The sequence below is a fragment of the Falco biarmicus genome, chromosome 5, assembly GCF_023638135.1.
Source record: "Falco biarmicus isolate bFalBia1 chromosome 5, bFalBia1.pri, whole genome shotgun sequence".
In the NCBI taxonomy this organism is placed as follows: Eukaryota; Metazoa; Chordata; class Aves; order Falconiformes; family Falconidae; genus Falco; species Falco biarmicus.
In genome coordinates this window covers 30,961,642-30,977,973 of record NC_079292.1, presented here as the reverse complement: position 1 = coordinate 30,977,973, position 16,332 = coordinate 30,961,642, and the positions used below count along the sequence as shown (strand labels likewise).

Below are 16,332 nucleotides of genomic sequence, written 5' to 3'. Positions count from 1 at the left end.
GTACCAAACATAATATGACTTGTTATATAGTCTGTTAAATAGAATTCATGTGCTAACTTCTTAGTATGTAAAACTTTGTAAATATCTGATATTTTTTTTAAATCTAGTTTGTGAATCCTGTATTGAGCCTGTTCCCTTGTGTAATGAAGGGGAAATTCTCACTGTGGATCTTAATACCATACATTACTGTTGTCCTCATTACTACTGCAGTAAGTGTAACTGTTGTCAGCTCAGTATCTTACCAAATTTAGTAACAATGACGGACTCTGTGTGTGTGGAGATTGGTTTGATTCAACATTTGGGGTGAGCTCTAGACAGAGATTAAGACATGAAAAAGAGGGTGTCTGCATTTGAGATAGGTTCAAAGTTCTTGGTGTACTCAGTGGTGGTGTAACCAACCCAGTCAATGAAGTCTGGAGAGGTTATTTAGTACATCAAACAGCATATAGCTACTTTCAGGGTGATCTCTGCACCAATACATTAATGTGGAACTGAATCCCATCCTTGGAGTATAAATACATAATTTTTCATATATTAAAACACCTGTAATAAAACAGCCTCCATGTTGTTGTTCCTCTGTTGTACCATTCATTAGTGTTTCGGCATTTTCTTTGCACTTTTAGCTTTTAAGGGAAGGAGTAGGGCAAGGGTTTAAAATACTGCTAGGCTGACTACCATTTGAACCATGAGCAGCCAGAAAAACACTGGCAGTGTAATGTCTCTTTGGTAGCTTTGTAAAGCACAGAAATTGTGCTTTATGTTCTGAAGTAATGTCTACAGGTGTAACTGCTTAATTTAGATTAACTCTTGTCTTATTGCAGTCTTTGGGTAATTTTAATCAATTAAATTGTCTTCCAGTAAGTTTGGATCTTAGTGATCTTTACTTCAGGTGGTTCCATATTTTTGTCCTTTCCTTTTCCTAGTACCTGCACTCAGGTGAAAGTTTCTGCAAAGGTGTTTGGCACCTGTTTTTCCAAATTTTGGCAGGTAGAAAGTTAGATCTTCATACGTGGTCTTCTTTCAGAGTCCCAGTAAGCCACCTCCAATAAGACAGGCAGGTATTTTCTTATTAGAATCAATCCAGGGGGGCAGTTGCTCTCTGTTGTACAGAAATATGCTTTACAGCACATTTTTAGCTGGGAGAAAAAAACCTACGTTCTCCAGAAGCTGTGATTTTAGTTGTCTTTGATACTGGTTATCAGCTTGAGTGACTCTGAAGTAGAAACAATATTAAATCATTCCTGTGTGATGTTTTTTGAAAATCTAAACATGCTCTAAGGCAATTAAAGCACTTTTGAAAATACTAATTTTTTTAAGTTCCAAATAAAATTCAAATGCTTAAGCAACACAATTATAATTATTTAAAATGTCATTATTTTTAAAGTAGTTTATCAAGAGAAATATAAGCTGGAAAATTCAAAGGAAATGTGATTGAATTCTTATAAGTGTCTTTTCCCCCCTTTTAGTTTGCGATGAAAATCTTTGTTCTGAGCCTCCTATGAACTGCACAGATGACATGACGCTTGTGAAGGAAAAAATACCTGGGCATTGTTGCCCAGAATGGCACTGTGGTAATTATTGCTTTACTCCTTAGCCACTGCTGTTAACAAAAGCTTAACAACCAGCTGACTAACAGAGTTTTCTTGTTCTCTTCTCAGAATGTAGCTGTGAAAACACTACTACGCTGACCTGTAAATTGGTAAGCACTGTCCTTTAGAGATATTTATTAATGGTGTTCAACTCTCTTACCCTCTCCCTTTCCATTCCTTGTTTCAATTAGTTGTAAAGGGTGATGAGGCTGAATAGGGACAGGCTGGGACTACCTCCCCAGTCCCCAGCTCAAGCATGTAACTCCATCAGGTGTCTGCACAGTGTTGTCAGCTATTCCTTGGGGAAATTTCACTTTGTGTGTTGTAAGATGCCAAAAGAAGAAAACCAACTGTAATACTATTCTGTTCAATGTTGACTCGAAACAATATGCTGGAAGGTTTTCCATGTAAATAATTCCCAATTGTTTTTAATAAGTAATGAGGAATGAGCTTTATGATCATACATATCATCTGGAGAAATGTGTTATTTTGTTAATAATTTATGCTTTTGATTAAAATTATTTAATATTATTGAATTTAGCTGATACGAGAAGTCATAAATATTTTGCTCTTCACATACTTTCTTATAATAGGGACAGCAATCTGGAAAATGATTATGAGTGAATGTTCAGGGTCCCATTACTACCACAGTGACAGGGATATTTTCCCTATCAAATGCCTGTAGCTTGTCCTTCTCTTCCCTTTATATAAAGACTCCATAATGTAAAGCCTAAACAGGTGTTGCAAGTTTGAATAGCTTTCACCTGTCTTTTGGAAGAAAGTTCGTAGAAGACAGTCTTTTGCTAATATGTTTATTATTTCAATAACTTTGTATCTCAGGAAAAATTGCTGGTTAGGGACTCTGCTATTCATATGCATTCCTAGAGGAAATTAAGTACTTTGCTCCTCTTTAAAGAGATAAATACATTTAATAACTCTGAACGTGCTACTGTTTCTTGAGTACATTGCAATTTTTGTCTTTTATGAAAGCAGGGGTGGAAGTGATTAAAGTAATATTTTACATTTTTAGAGAAAAAATGTCTATTTAGTACTCATTTAATTGTGCATGACTTTGCAAACTCTTTTATCTTTTTATACTCAGGGAGAAGTTAAAAAAATAGATAGTAGTGTTTCCAGTGCTTGTGGATGCACTCACTACATTTGCGGTAACTTTTCTATATTCCTAGTTGTTTTATTTTATTTTTTAGTAAAATGTGCATGCAGAGAAAGTAGAAATATGACCATGATAACCTTCTCAAATGTAAACACCCTTTAATCTTGTTTTTATGGGTGTCCATCTAGTTATGCAATTATGCTCTCATTTCTCAATAGGATGCTTTGCCTCTAACCCATTTTGTGTCTGTTCTGGAGGGGTGTAGGAGTGTTGTAAAACTGCCCGTGCTTTCAGAGGCAGGTATGGCCTTTCTGGTGGAAGTCAGGCAGGAAACAGGTTGTTAACCTTAGCTGAGTGTGAGTGGTGTGACTGCTATTAGTCCACTGTTGACCACAAACAAGACAACATCTCACACCAAAGCAAAAGATCTGTCCAGCCAGCATGAGGGTAGGTGCCCAGTCTTAAGATTAAACCTCTGCTGCCTTCCATCACTCAGCTACCCTGTGTAGGCTGGATTTCAGCTATGCTGTGCACGGGGGTGCCTGAGATATGCTGCTATTCTGACTGCAGCCCAGGCTAGACTGCCTCTGGGAGCAAAGAACACAGTTAGAGTACAGCTTGAGCATATTACTGCCCCACAGGTAATTTTGTAGGCATACTAGTTTAATTGACAGAAAGGCTACATTTTGTGATGTGCAGAATAATTCGTATAGTGTACTTAGCTCAATGTTATATTATTAGCTCAATATTATATATAAATAAGAAAAACAGTATTTTTTTTTTTACTTCCATAGCAGGAACATTATCAATTTTAGGCAGTTTTCCATTTTCTAGCATTTTCTTAAGATGAGTTATACCTCCTCCCCCCTTGTTTGGTAGTTAAAACCACAAACCAATCAAGTCTAGAAGTTAAAATACTTTTGCAGAGCATAGGACTTTGCCCTACTTTTGTCTTCACAGTGATTCTGTTAATTTGCCTGGGGGCTTTTTTTCCCCTTCTGGTAACATTTATTTCTTTTGGTGTTAGAGAAAGATGATGTGTGCATCTTCCAAGAGGTCACAGTACTGAATCCTGGACAGTCAGTGATTCAGTATTTGGATGGAGACCTTTGTTACACTGTGCAGTGTTTGCAAGAAAAAGATCAGAACACAGGATACAATGCCATGCATTTCACAATGGTGAACTGTTCCCAGCAATGTGAAGCTGTGAGTATTCCTAAAATATAGGAACAATGCAATTTGTGAGCACAACTACACAATCAGGATAAAAGTCAAAGCAAAGACTTTTGCTAGTCCTGTTTGCTCAGCCAGAACCTGAGAACTTAACAATGATGATGTGTATTTTCTGTCCCCAGGATTATTTTCAGAGGCAATTTCTAGCAGCATACATAAACATATCCATCCATTCATCCATCTATATATTGTTTCTCTTGGTATTTTTAGTTCCAGAAAACAATGAATTTTCATATACTGTATGTTTAAAAAATACTTTTTTGCTTCCCCCCCCCTTTTTTTTTCCTTTTCTTTCTTTCCAGCATCAAATATATATTCCTTCCTCCAGTCACTATACTTGTTGTGGTACCTGTCAAAACGTGTCCTGTTCTTTTCATGCTGAGAATGGAACACTAATTGTGTATGAGGTAAGTGCCTCTAGACAGAGCTAGAGAATAACTATAATGATACAATAAACATGTGTCTGACAGTCACTTCTTTATTAGCTCATGCTGTGAGTCTTGCTTCATATGATAGGAAAAAGTGTGTTTATTTAAAGACCTGCCATTTCACACTAGGTGAATACCTTCTTTAATTTTCTCTCTTGTACTCTTTTCCACAAAGAAATGCAAATGTCAGCATTTACTTAAGGCTGGATATGCTCCAAGTGCAGGGTAGGGTTCAAATTGTAACTCTAAGTCATAGACTGTCAATTAGCTGCATTGGGAGCTTCTGATTCCACATCAGGACTCCTGTGTCCCCCTCTTCCCAAGGCTACTCTTCTCATTCTGGTTTCAACAGAAAGGAAGTGTGCAAACCGAAGTACAGCGGTTCAGGATCCCGATGATGTGTTTCAGCATCCACATACAAGGAAATTCAGATATGGCCACAACTTGGTTCATACCTCCCATTGCTTTTGGAGCAAAAGAAACTATCAGACTTTTTTTCTGGCACAGAGCGTCTTCATTCTGCACTAGGACACCCATAGTGTGAGGGCACCACTTTTACAGACATTCAAGGTTGGAGATAAAGCTGAAATGTTTTATATTTCCTGACAGTGGCTTTGGTTTATATATTCAGGAAGGAAGCACCTGGAGCTCCAACTGCACTAACTACAAGTGCACAAAGACTGCTGCGGGGGCTATCATACTGGGATCAAGTGTTGTCTGTCCCCCTTTTAATGACACGGAGTGTACCAAGGTTTGTACTTTGGGTACTTTGGGTGAGGTAAGTGACAATAACTGATCTGGAGTTTGGCTTACACTTGGCAACACATGCATACCTCATGCACTTTATTTAAACTAAAGAAGTGGTAAGTAAAAAAAGTAAACGAGCAATTCAGTCTTGTTTTCTGTGTTCCCGTTTGCTTTTTGACTGACAAAATATTTGTGAGAAGTGTGAAAGTTTGTTTTGGGTCTTAATGATGACTGCTTTTAAAATATTGTGGAATTGGAATCATGCTTGTCATACCATTATATAAAGTGCTAACCACTATGTCTTATTTCTGTTTGGAATAACACTTTGCCAAGTTCATAGTACACATTCACTAAATAAATTGGATGAAGAAATTCAGAAATGCTGCATATAAAAGTGGGCTATATTAAGAATTCCCTAAGTTGTGCAAAGATCAGAAAGATGACAGAGTGTATATAAACTTTATTATCTCTTAAACTAGACTTTGTATAACATACCATAAAATATCTGTCACACCTGAAAGGGTATCTACCTACTTCATATATCTAAAAATGTAAATTTGGCATACTTATATAAACTGGTTTGAAGAATGTGGATGTTTTACATACATTACGTGTTTGTTTACAATTTAATTTCTAATTTAATACCTCTCTAACTTTGTAATATTTCTTATCATTCTTGCACTTGCAGTATACCATATATTTAATATAAGCTACAAGTAATAACAAAGCAAATATACATGTAGAGAGGCTAAGTACCATTGCTGGCTTGACTACAGATTATAAATTTAGCATCATTTATAGGACTTTAGCATAAGTCCTACTTATCCATTCCACTTGTTTAAAAAAGTCCTTATTTTTTCCAACCCTGAAGAAAGCATTTTATCTGAAATTAATGCCTCTTCTACTTTTACTCTATGCTAGAGTTTCTTGCCTGGAATCCTTTTGTCACTACCTATTAGGATCTTTTCTAAGTAATAATGATTACAATTTTAAAGAATGGAGCCCTAAAATTAACTTCCTGAATCAATCTGACCTGTTTTTCAGAGGTGCTGACCATAGACTTGAACCAGTAGCCAAGGAAAAAGCTCTTCTGACAGGCAGCTCAAGCTAATTTAGGAATATGGATTTAAAGTGCTGAGTTTAAGTGCTTATTTAAAAAATTCTTGAACAACTTATTCAGTAATTTTTCTGTAATGGGATAAAAAATGCATGCTAGAATGGGAAGATGGAAGCTTAAAAATGTCTTTTGTCTGTACTGTAAGAGTGCTATTTCAGTTCAGTTGTCTGCTTGATATGCAGTTCTAAGTTATGCACTAAAATTGTGGGTGCCTGTTTCTTGCTTGCACCCATTCTGACAGCCTCTCCCCCCACCCCTCTCTCTTTTATATGGCCATTTTCTTCACATCCATACATTTCTAGCTAACAGAAATCAAAACCAAAGACTATAATTGAGGAAAAGAATTGAGCACACCAATGGTTCTGAAATTCTGCAGTTAATGTTCTCTTTCAAAAGTGTGTATACATACATATCTATATTTAATGTTGTAAAGCGCTACTTACTAGGTATTAATTTTCTCCTTGACATACTATCAGTGTAAATCCTTTCACATCATCAGCAAAGTTGCACATATGAATTTTTTAAACTATCCTCATCATGGGGAAACAGATGGTAGTGGATGATATGAAAAGATGCTTATAGAAACTAAGTGGTTTATTCAAAGGAGACTAGATGAGTTCAGATAAGCAGTGATAAGTCAACATCAAAGACTGTAAAGAATTTGTGAACCAAACCTTCAGCTGATACATAACTGTGTAATTCTCTTGATTTCAGTGATAATGGTTCTGTATTAGTTGGACATCTTTAAAACATGGAATTTCTTGAGATATAATTCATCTTTGCATTGGGCACAGTCTTTTTTGATATATTCTTCTTTTATTTTCCTAGAATGGAGGAATTGTGCAGATGTATAATGATGGCTGCTGCAAGACCTGTAAGTGAGAAGGCTGCAATATGTGCTAGTTTGGCTTTGGTTTTGGAGGGCTTGTTTTTTAACCTCAGTTGCTGTGACATAAAGAAGGAAAAAGCATGCAGTCCCCCATAAATCACATAAAATTTTTATAGTTACCTAACCACTCCTATTAAAAGGTCTTGCTTAATTTTGGCTGCTGACTTGGTGATTTTTAACATTATTGTTCTGGAGTATAACCAAATCTCTTCAAACATGCCCCGTGGAAGATGAAAAGTTATCTCGATTAAAATAATGAAAACATTCTCTTTATTGCTAAGCTGACTCTAAAATATTGCCTGTATGATTTTCACCATAAAAGATAAGGATTTTCCCCCCTGAAATTGATTCCGAATTTGATGACTTTTGAAATACAAATTTGAATGACTTTTGAAATACAGCTCCAAACTTACCAATCTATTTTGTATCACTAGTATACTAGTATGCATTTTCTAGGGCCAAAATACTGGAATAATTTTTTTTAAAATATATCCCAAATGAGGAAAAGTTATAGTAATAGTGATGTTAGCAACCCTTATAGAAAATTGACTTTTTAATATCTAGGAATACATTCACATTTTCTGAGTGTGTAACTGTAAAATATGATGAATTGTGATGCAAGCTTACTATAAAGGTTTCATAATTTATGCAATTTTAAAAGCCTTTTGAGAAAAAGCTGACTTTATCTGCAGTTTTGACTGGGAAAGGTTTATTATCAAAATATGTAATTATGCATACATAAAAATAAAACATTGTTGTGTAGAATACCACTTATTGAATGCCACAGAAAATCCTCCCCTTTTTTTTGGCCTTTTTTGTGTCCGACATTAGAGTTCAAATATATAAACAAATTAGTCTTTGGAACTTTTTTAGACCAACCTTAACAATATTGAATAGGAAGTCACAGAGTTATAACCATATATTGCACAGTTATTAAATAAAATTCAGAAGTGCAATGTATTGTAAATGATTTGGTGACATAAGAGGAAATTTTAATATTTATCAAATATGGAACAATACTCAAATTTCCAACTTATGCAAAGCTTTGAAAGTGAACCACAAGTATTGTTGTTCTATTGTATCCAAAACATAGAAAATAAAAGCTGTCTTAATACAAGATAATTTTTTTTTAATGAGAACCAGCATAGAAAAGTAACACACCAGAATTGTGCTAAAATCTCACTAACTAGTCAATATTCCTTCTCTAATGAGATAAGCTATATTGAAAAATATTTAACTACCCCACCTCCCCAAATTAGGTTGACTTTATTTAGAAAATTAGTCTAAAGAACTAATGGCTACTGGTTTTCTGTTGACCAGGAAGATTTGTAATTTTGGCCATATTCTGTGGCCTCAGGAAAGGCATCGTTATACTTCAGAAATACTTGCTGAGGTGGCTGCTAAAAACCCAGAAATAATTCATAGAATTATATGCTATTTTATTTCTATTTTCATTTTGTTTTATTTTTAACTAAAAGCATGTGCCCTTGTGGTGAAGCAGTTAAAAAGTACTTACAAATAGAGCTTGCAACACCTTGGGGTTTTAATGGGAACAAATAATCTTTCTGAAAGAGCTTGATTCAATGCATGCAAAGTGAGTGCATATATTTAATTCTTACCTTGCCATAGAGAGAATGATTGCAAAAGTTTGGTTTACAAGGAAGCATCATTCTAGTTTTGTGTTAACCAGGAAAGTAACAAATCTTAGGCCATCTTTAGTGAGACTTGAAGCAGCTGCAGTTTCTAAATTTGAAAGACTAACAGGAAAGCTCATAATGTTTTGCTAAAAGAAAAATTGCAGTTGGCAGTGTAAGAATTAATGAAATGTCATTTATATAAAAATGTTTTTATTTCATGAGAAACTTATATTCCTAATGATTCTGCCAGGTTCTGGATTGGGTCTATTGCCCTTTGCCATTAGTCCAGTAGTGTCTACTGATAGTATTAATTGTGAACCAGGTATTACTTTTAATAATGTATTTTCTTTTTTTAATAATAGTGTAAGCACTGCTTGATATATGTGTATAGTGGTCATCAGCGTTAAATGTTATCATGCAGTTAACGGTGCCAGGCCTGATACTGAGAGATGCTGATCCCCTCTTGGCCTCCCAAATCAGCGGTTTGCTAAAGCCTGGTTAGGGTTCACTGCTCAGCACCTTTCAGGATTAGGTTCATCCATTTATGGTACATGCTGCTGATGGTCCTTCCTTCGGTTCATTTCTGAAATTGGTTTTAATACATGAACTTACTGTACAGAATAGTTGTAATACAATATGTTACTTTAAAAAATATCATCATCCTGAATACTGTTACCAAGAGATTCTAAATCTGATCCCAGGTCTCTGAATTTAATGACTGAACTGTTTTGCCTTGAATAGAGCAAGAGCGTGCATTACTGCCTGGTCTCACCTCTGCAGATACAGATTTATGTTGTATTTCTTTGTCACAAATAACATGTTTAACAAAGTCATGAAAATGTTGGGGGAGAAAAAACATACAATTACAATCCTGAGTTACTAAATACTCTTTACATCAGAAATTACAGAATGTTACAGAACTGTTGTATTAAGATCATAATTCTTTGTTTTTAAGGATAGGTAAATCACAGAAACTCCTTACACAAATAAGGAGTGAATAAAAAAAGCATACCTGATACCGAATGCAGACCACCTTGACAGTTGAAGGTGGGAGAGAAAAAAGTATAGCACCAGAAGTTTCATTAGATACCAGCACCTTATACGCTGAAATGTCATATGCCTCTCTCTGTGACTTGTACAAGTACACAGATTGCATTGCCTACACATATTCATGCTGGCAAGTGCTTTCTGCTAGAAACATCACAGGACTTCTTTCTATTAAATGTTGCTGAGGAAGGAAAACCAAGATGCTGCAGGCTAGCTAAACGCTTCCATTGTATGGTGATCTGCTAGCTCAGTAACAGAATCTTGTTTGATCCTGCAATGTGCAGTTTAAAATCTGGCTGTGCTCTGCAGCCAGCCTAATTTTTAAATACTCACTGGAGCTGTGGTTGCAGAATAACTTGGTTACTCAGAGCTCATTTCTCTTATAAAAGTGCTCACAAGCTTCTGGGGAACAGAAAAGTTGTTCTTTTTGTGTACACCCAACTATGAATGCATGTGCTGAAGGTGGAGAAACTCATCTGAATAGTGCTTATTATTTTATATGCTATATGTCCAGAATGGTTGTGTAGCAAAACTAATATATTATTTTGATGGGTAGTGAAATAGGACATCTAAATAACTGCTGTCACACAGATAGTAATAACAGTCTGGTATGGAGTGCAGCATGAAAGATTCTACGTATAATTGTTTTGGTATTACATTATGATTTTTATTATGTTAAAAATGGGTTTGCACTGTACAGCTTTATTTTTCAAATAAAGGAAAAAAACTATCAATACCTCACAGAATGTACTTAAAAATGCAATATTTCCCCAATCCCAGATGCGTATGCTGACTCAGTGCTACATGTTTCAGTTCTGGTGGTAAAAACTGCACCATATTTAGGAAATAAATGCATCTCTGTCTTTCAAAGCTTCCCTGAATGACATCTTTCTCCAAAAATATACTGAAATTACATAGTTCTATTTAAATATTATGGTTGTAATCACATTCACAGCTTTACCTTCTGGAATGTTAAATTCTGAAAATTCTAAAATACAGAATCAAAATCTTATTTACATTCAATATTGCTATTAAAACATAATTAATTCTAATAGTATTCAAAATTACTTGAGACATCTTTTGTTTAATTGCTTATAATTGTCTTGTCTTATTAAATTTAAATGTAATATAAATTCATGTATTTTAATGTTTATAAACTGTATAGCTTAATGGGCCACTTGATACCTCCTATGTGCCAGCTATAAAATTGGTAATTCTCCACAGGAAGTATTTATTAATATATGAGATTTTCTTCACTAAAAATTATTTCATTATGGAATAGTTTCAGTGTGTACATTCATAAAAACAAAGTATAATTATTAAAATTATTTTAATAGTTTCACTTTTTTAGTAGCAAATACAGTACAAAAAGTGTGTTGATTCAGTATGCATTTTCTGTATTTTATCAGGCAAAAAGGAAGAAAGAATTTGCCAGAAAATGACAATCAGGACTACCATAAGAAAAAAAGACTGTATAAGTCAAAGCCCGGTAAGCATAAAAGACCTGTGTTTAATGCTGGGCATACGGCATACAGAATCAAGTATTAAGAAGTAAGTGGGTTACAGCTATCAACAAGCAACAAAAAAATCTGCTATCTTCTGAAAAGCAGACCTTTGACCCTAGGAATGTTATCCTACTCATAAATGCAGTTAAATTACCTCTTCCTATGGCTGAAAGACTGAGCACTCCTACCCGGAAAAACATCCGGCTTCAAATGAAAAGTACACAGCATAATTGCTTGTAACTAACAAAGGCATTGAACCCTTCACTACTGAAATAATATTCCACTCCAAAAGAGGAGCAGAAATGCTTCCACTTAGGATGTGATGGAAACACTGCTGCTTTTGTCTTTGAAGACCTTTACTCTCTGGGTGTCTTCTCCTCCACATAACATATGTCTTCGTATCATAAATTCATTATCCCATTTATTTATGGGTCTGCTTAAGACATCCTATTTCTTGGCTTCAGTGTAGCCCCATCTAAAAAACCCAGGACACGTCCAAGCAGCAAATGTGCTTCTCATGTAGCGCTTAATGGAGAAGCAATCATCACTGTCTCAAGAATTCCAAAAGGCCTCTGGTAAGATTCTGTCAAAGAACCTGAACAGTCATAAGGGAAGAGGCAAAATATCATGACACATTGAAAGATGAGCAGGTTAATTTCCATCCTGACAGAAGGTCAACCGTGACATGCCAAAAGTTTAATAGTAGGAATAAGAGTGTGTGGTGTATTTCTTCAGTTTTAGAGGAAGAGTGTGTAACGAGCAAGTATAAACATGAGGATGAAATTACAGTTATTTGCCATAGTTAAGAGCAGAGAAGACTGTGGAGAGCTTCATAGTAACTTCAACAACCTAGGTTACAGGACAGCAATATGACAAAATAAAGACAGGTATTAACTAAAGCAAAGAATATTAAAATGGAAGATTTAGTAAAACCTCACAGGTTTTAAAGCTAGCTGAAAAGGACCTTGCTCTGGCATCCAGTTCTGTGAAAACCTCTGGTAAATGCTTTCCTGCAGACAGAAATGCTTAAGAGTTATGACGTTCAGGGAATAGAACAGGGAGTGGAAACAAACTCATTCTAGTGTCTCTTTCAAGCCAGTGGTGCAATACTATCGAGGGTGCTCTGTGCAGTTATGGTCCCTCTGTGCTGCTGCAGAACTAGAGAGGGTTCAGAGAGAAGCAACAAGAATCGTGGCCTGGTCATTCCATGAATGGCACAACAAATTAAGCTTTCCTTTTTATGACTTTCTATTGTAGATTCTTCATTTTTTTTCTTCCCTCTCTACCCATCTTCCAAAAAGACTCCCCCCATCCCACCTCCATCTATATTATGATCCCCTTTCCCCGGTATCTTCTTGTTCTCCGTGTCTTTGATGGCTGCCCACCCTTCCCACAGTCCAGATTCCCTTACCCTTCACTCAGAAGTACCTCCAGGTTTTCATGTTTTCAGAATCTCTATTCATACCCTTGGCTCCCCTTCCTTTCCTCTCCAGGTCCCCCTCTGCAAGACCCCTGGCACTCTGTTTCAGTCACGTGATTTTGACCCATCAAATGGCAGTATCTGCTATGGCTGGTTTGCAATTACTGAAGTGTTCTTTGGCCATATTAATGGTGTCAAATATTGGATAGGGCTGAGTAGGATTACATTTAATTAATCAACAAGTGAGATTATTAGTGCTTAGGCCAAGGTCTTTGTTTTCCTCTGTCAAGTTTCAGGAAAGCTGGAAGAGTAACCTTTTGGTTTAGCTTGTTTGGAATTTTTTGGAATTGTTTGGAACAGCCCATTCAGAAGGGAGTGGATCAAAGCATCTTTCATATGCCTTGCTTGCACAAGAAACCAGATTTAAACTATCACAAAAAGAACTAGATCTAGTAGGCTGTTCTCTGTTTCCTAGCACTTCAACTCTGCTTATGTTTTAATTATAAATTATCAAATTCTTTTCTGTCAGAGTATCAGCTAAGATGACTCTTCACATGATGTGATAGTGAGAGAAAGCTTTGCTCTGCTGAAGTCTAGAGCACAAATAATTGCATAGCCAGTCTCTGCCACTGCTGGTTTGTCAGTGCATCTACTTTTCGGGTATATTTGTTAGTGGTAACACAGCTAATATTGGTGTGCCCTTAGTCACAAGGAGTATGAATAAAAGAGGAAAATGCTTTTGCACTGATATGCTTTTCCTCTTAAACATTCAAGAAGAAGGAGAGACTTTCCTTCATTTTGCTTAGAAGAATTTAACTTTTCAGCAGTGAACATGAAAAGGACAAGAATTTAGCTATGCTGTTTTGAAGTTACTCCTTTGTAAACTAGGGGTTCTATTTTGGTATCCACAGCACAACTTCTTGCTAAATGTTAAGACAGAATACATGATTAAACAACCAAAAGAAAAGTTTAATTAAAAATATTATTAAATATTTGTCTACACTTGGAATAAATGAATTTTAGCAGATATAATGATTTTTAAGACCAGAGTCCTTTTCAAATGTAAAAATTAGTTCTAATCAGAAAGAACTTTGAAATGCAATATCTTTATAACAAAATTTGAGATGTCTAATTTCAGTTTTTATTTTACTCATAGATAAATGTGGCTTCTTGTGATGGAAAATGCCCGTCTGCAACAATCTTCAATGTCAATATTGATAGCCATTTAAGATTCTGTAAATGTTGTCGAGAAAATGGAACACGTAATCTAACCGTGCCACTACGCTGCTCAGGAAATGGCACTGAAATTATGTATGTCATTCAAGAGCCTATAGACTGCTCATGCCAATGGAACTGAACATTACTGTGGGTACAATTTAATCTGAAGAATTAAAATGAGTTTCCTTTCACCAGACTATTTTCTGACCTTGGATGGCTATAGTACTCTGTGGGGTGGGGAGTGGGGGAGAAAATGTCCTCAATTATGCTTTATAACGTAACTTTTCACAAATTGAGTAGAGATGATGTTGTTCATTGTTCTTCAGATTTTCTTTGTAAACATTGGCATGTCCAGAAAGAAAAGTATAAATCCTTTGAACAAGGTATAATTTAGCCATCATTTATTTCTACTCAGTTGCTTTCTGATGAACAGTTGAAAGCTGGTTAATGTCTGTGTTTCCAGTGTTTTTTAAAATTTTGAATTGTGGCTACCTATCAAAGTTCAGAATTTCTCAGTGGTTCTTTTCCTTTTACTTAGAAACTTCCAGCTGAGAACCACCACTTGTCCCATGTCTAAATGGGAAAGAAGCATTGAGAATGACTGAATTAATTTATTAAAAAAATAGTGGGTTCAACTGAAACATTTTTTTACCTTGCTGGAAGCTCTATCTTTTGTCCATTAAGCTAATGTCAATGACTAAACTCTGCTTACACTGTAAGTCACTGAAAAACACAATTATGGTCTGTAAGTACCTGCAGTAAATCTCCAGAGTATATAATAGAATCATAACAATATCTTTAAGCCTTAGACATTTCATTTTTATATATACTATAAATATGAAGCATGACTAGGCAAAGGCTGAAGAGTTCAAGCTTTTGTGCCTTTATTAAGAATATCTAAAAGCTGATTCTCATATGAAGGATTCTATTTTATACCCATTTTTCTATTTCCACAAATAAGAAATTGTCCATCTACTAGCTGTAGAATAAGATTCTATGTATATATGTATTTATTAAAAACACCCATCCTGGTATCCTACTGCACATTTCAACTATTCATAATGGGTTTATTCCTCTGTTTTCCAGTTTGAAGATTTGTGTTCAGTGTATTTTTGTAAAACACATTAAAATTATTCAGATTTTTTAAAAATATTGACATTTGGAACAAGTGACTGAATTTAGGATTTGTAATTTTTGAGTCCAGGAGAAAAAAATCCAGATAAAATACGTTTTGAAGAGCTTCGGTGAGCTACTCATCTTCAATCAAGCTGTGACTATCCATGATTCAGCACCTTAAGCTGAATATACCCTCCCTTTTATTAAGCATACTACATAACCTTATATTAAAAATAAGAATACAATTTTAGGCTTGTTTTTAGAAGATTGCTTTATAAACCTTCTGAATGTAACTGGTTTAAATAATGGTAGTATTTTCCTTATAACGGAAATTGTTTCAGAATTAAGATTATCTAAAAGTCAGAAAACATTTTGACAAGCAGTTTTTATTTGAAGCTGTCATCATTTAATTACAAAAAGGTCAGATTATCACATTGGTTTATACAATGAAAAATACACAATACAAAAGTTAGAAAAAACCTTAAAATCCAAAGCAATTTTGCTACTTTGTATGACAAATCTTTAACATTTGCTGTACTCCGTTTGATGGCTTATAAAGAAAAATACCATATACAGCAAATTCCGTCTTTAGTAACAAGACTTATCTACTTATCCATATCCTTAAAAATAGTGACTTGGTTTAAAAATTAAAGAACAATTCATTGTATTATCAGCAAAATATTAAACCATTCTAAAGAAATAGTGATCACTTAGCGATCAAAATAAAGTGTTGTTTTGAGAAAGCGTATGCTTTATTTGCATGTTTTTATTATTAGTATGGTAGACATTTCAAGTTGTGTTATATACTAGGGTCTAGAACCTATATATTCCGATATTGCTGTCAGCATTTGTATACAGAAACTTTTCATGCAGGCCAGAAATGTAAATTAAATCAGTCATAGCCATAAAGTTTGTGTACTTGTACAGCAAATTAAAAGGACAACTTTTAAAAGAATAATATATCCCTAACTTTTGATTTATTAACATAGAGATAGAAATCCTATATTTGCATCAAGAAAGTTTGGTCTGAAACTTAGTGAATTTAGCATTTGATAAATCACTTAAGGAAGCTCCTACAAGATTTTTTTTTCCATATAATGACCAAACACTTGACATGCTTTGATTGAACAGCTGTGCTTTTTATAAGCAATGTGCTTTTCTAAGATTTAGAACTGTATTTGTAATTAAAGAGAAATTAATAAACATTATTTTGCAGAATGAGAATAAATCAGTGTTGATGCAGTTAATTTACCTGTGCCACTGAAGATGAAC

The 16,332-nt window shown here is 34.9% G+C and overlaps 1 protein-coding gene across 1 annotated transcript in view; it reads left to right on the top strand.

Moving 5' to 3' along the window:
* OTOGL (otogelin like) overlaps nucleotides 1-15,614 on the top strand; it is a 100,555-nt gene extending 84,941 nt beyond the window's left edge. Inside the window, exons 49-58 of the mRNA XM_056339742.1 lie at nucleotides 108-209; nucleotides 1,467-1,571; nucleotides 1,659-1,699; nucleotides 2,692-2,755; nucleotides 3,731-3,909; nucleotides 4,239-4,343; nucleotides 4,996-5,115; nucleotides 7,057-7,102; nucleotides 11,211-11,290; nucleotides 13,883-15,614. Of these exons, the coding sequence (XP_056195717.1) occupies nucleotides 108-209; nucleotides 1,467-1,571; nucleotides 1,659-1,699; nucleotides 2,692-2,755; nucleotides 3,731-3,909; nucleotides 4,239-4,343; nucleotides 4,996-5,115; nucleotides 7,057-7,102; nucleotides 11,211-11,290; nucleotides 13,883-14,083 (1,043 nt within the window). The 3' untranslated portion in view covers nucleotides 14,084-15,614. The remainder of the gene's footprint in view (nucleotides 1-107; nucleotides 210-1,466; nucleotides 1,572-1,658; nucleotides 1,700-2,691; nucleotides 2,756-3,730; nucleotides 3,910-4,238; nucleotides 4,344-4,995; nucleotides 5,116-7,056; nucleotides 7,103-11,210; nucleotides 11,291-13,882) is intronic.
* Nucleotides 15,615-16,332: the final 718 nt, after the last annotated feature.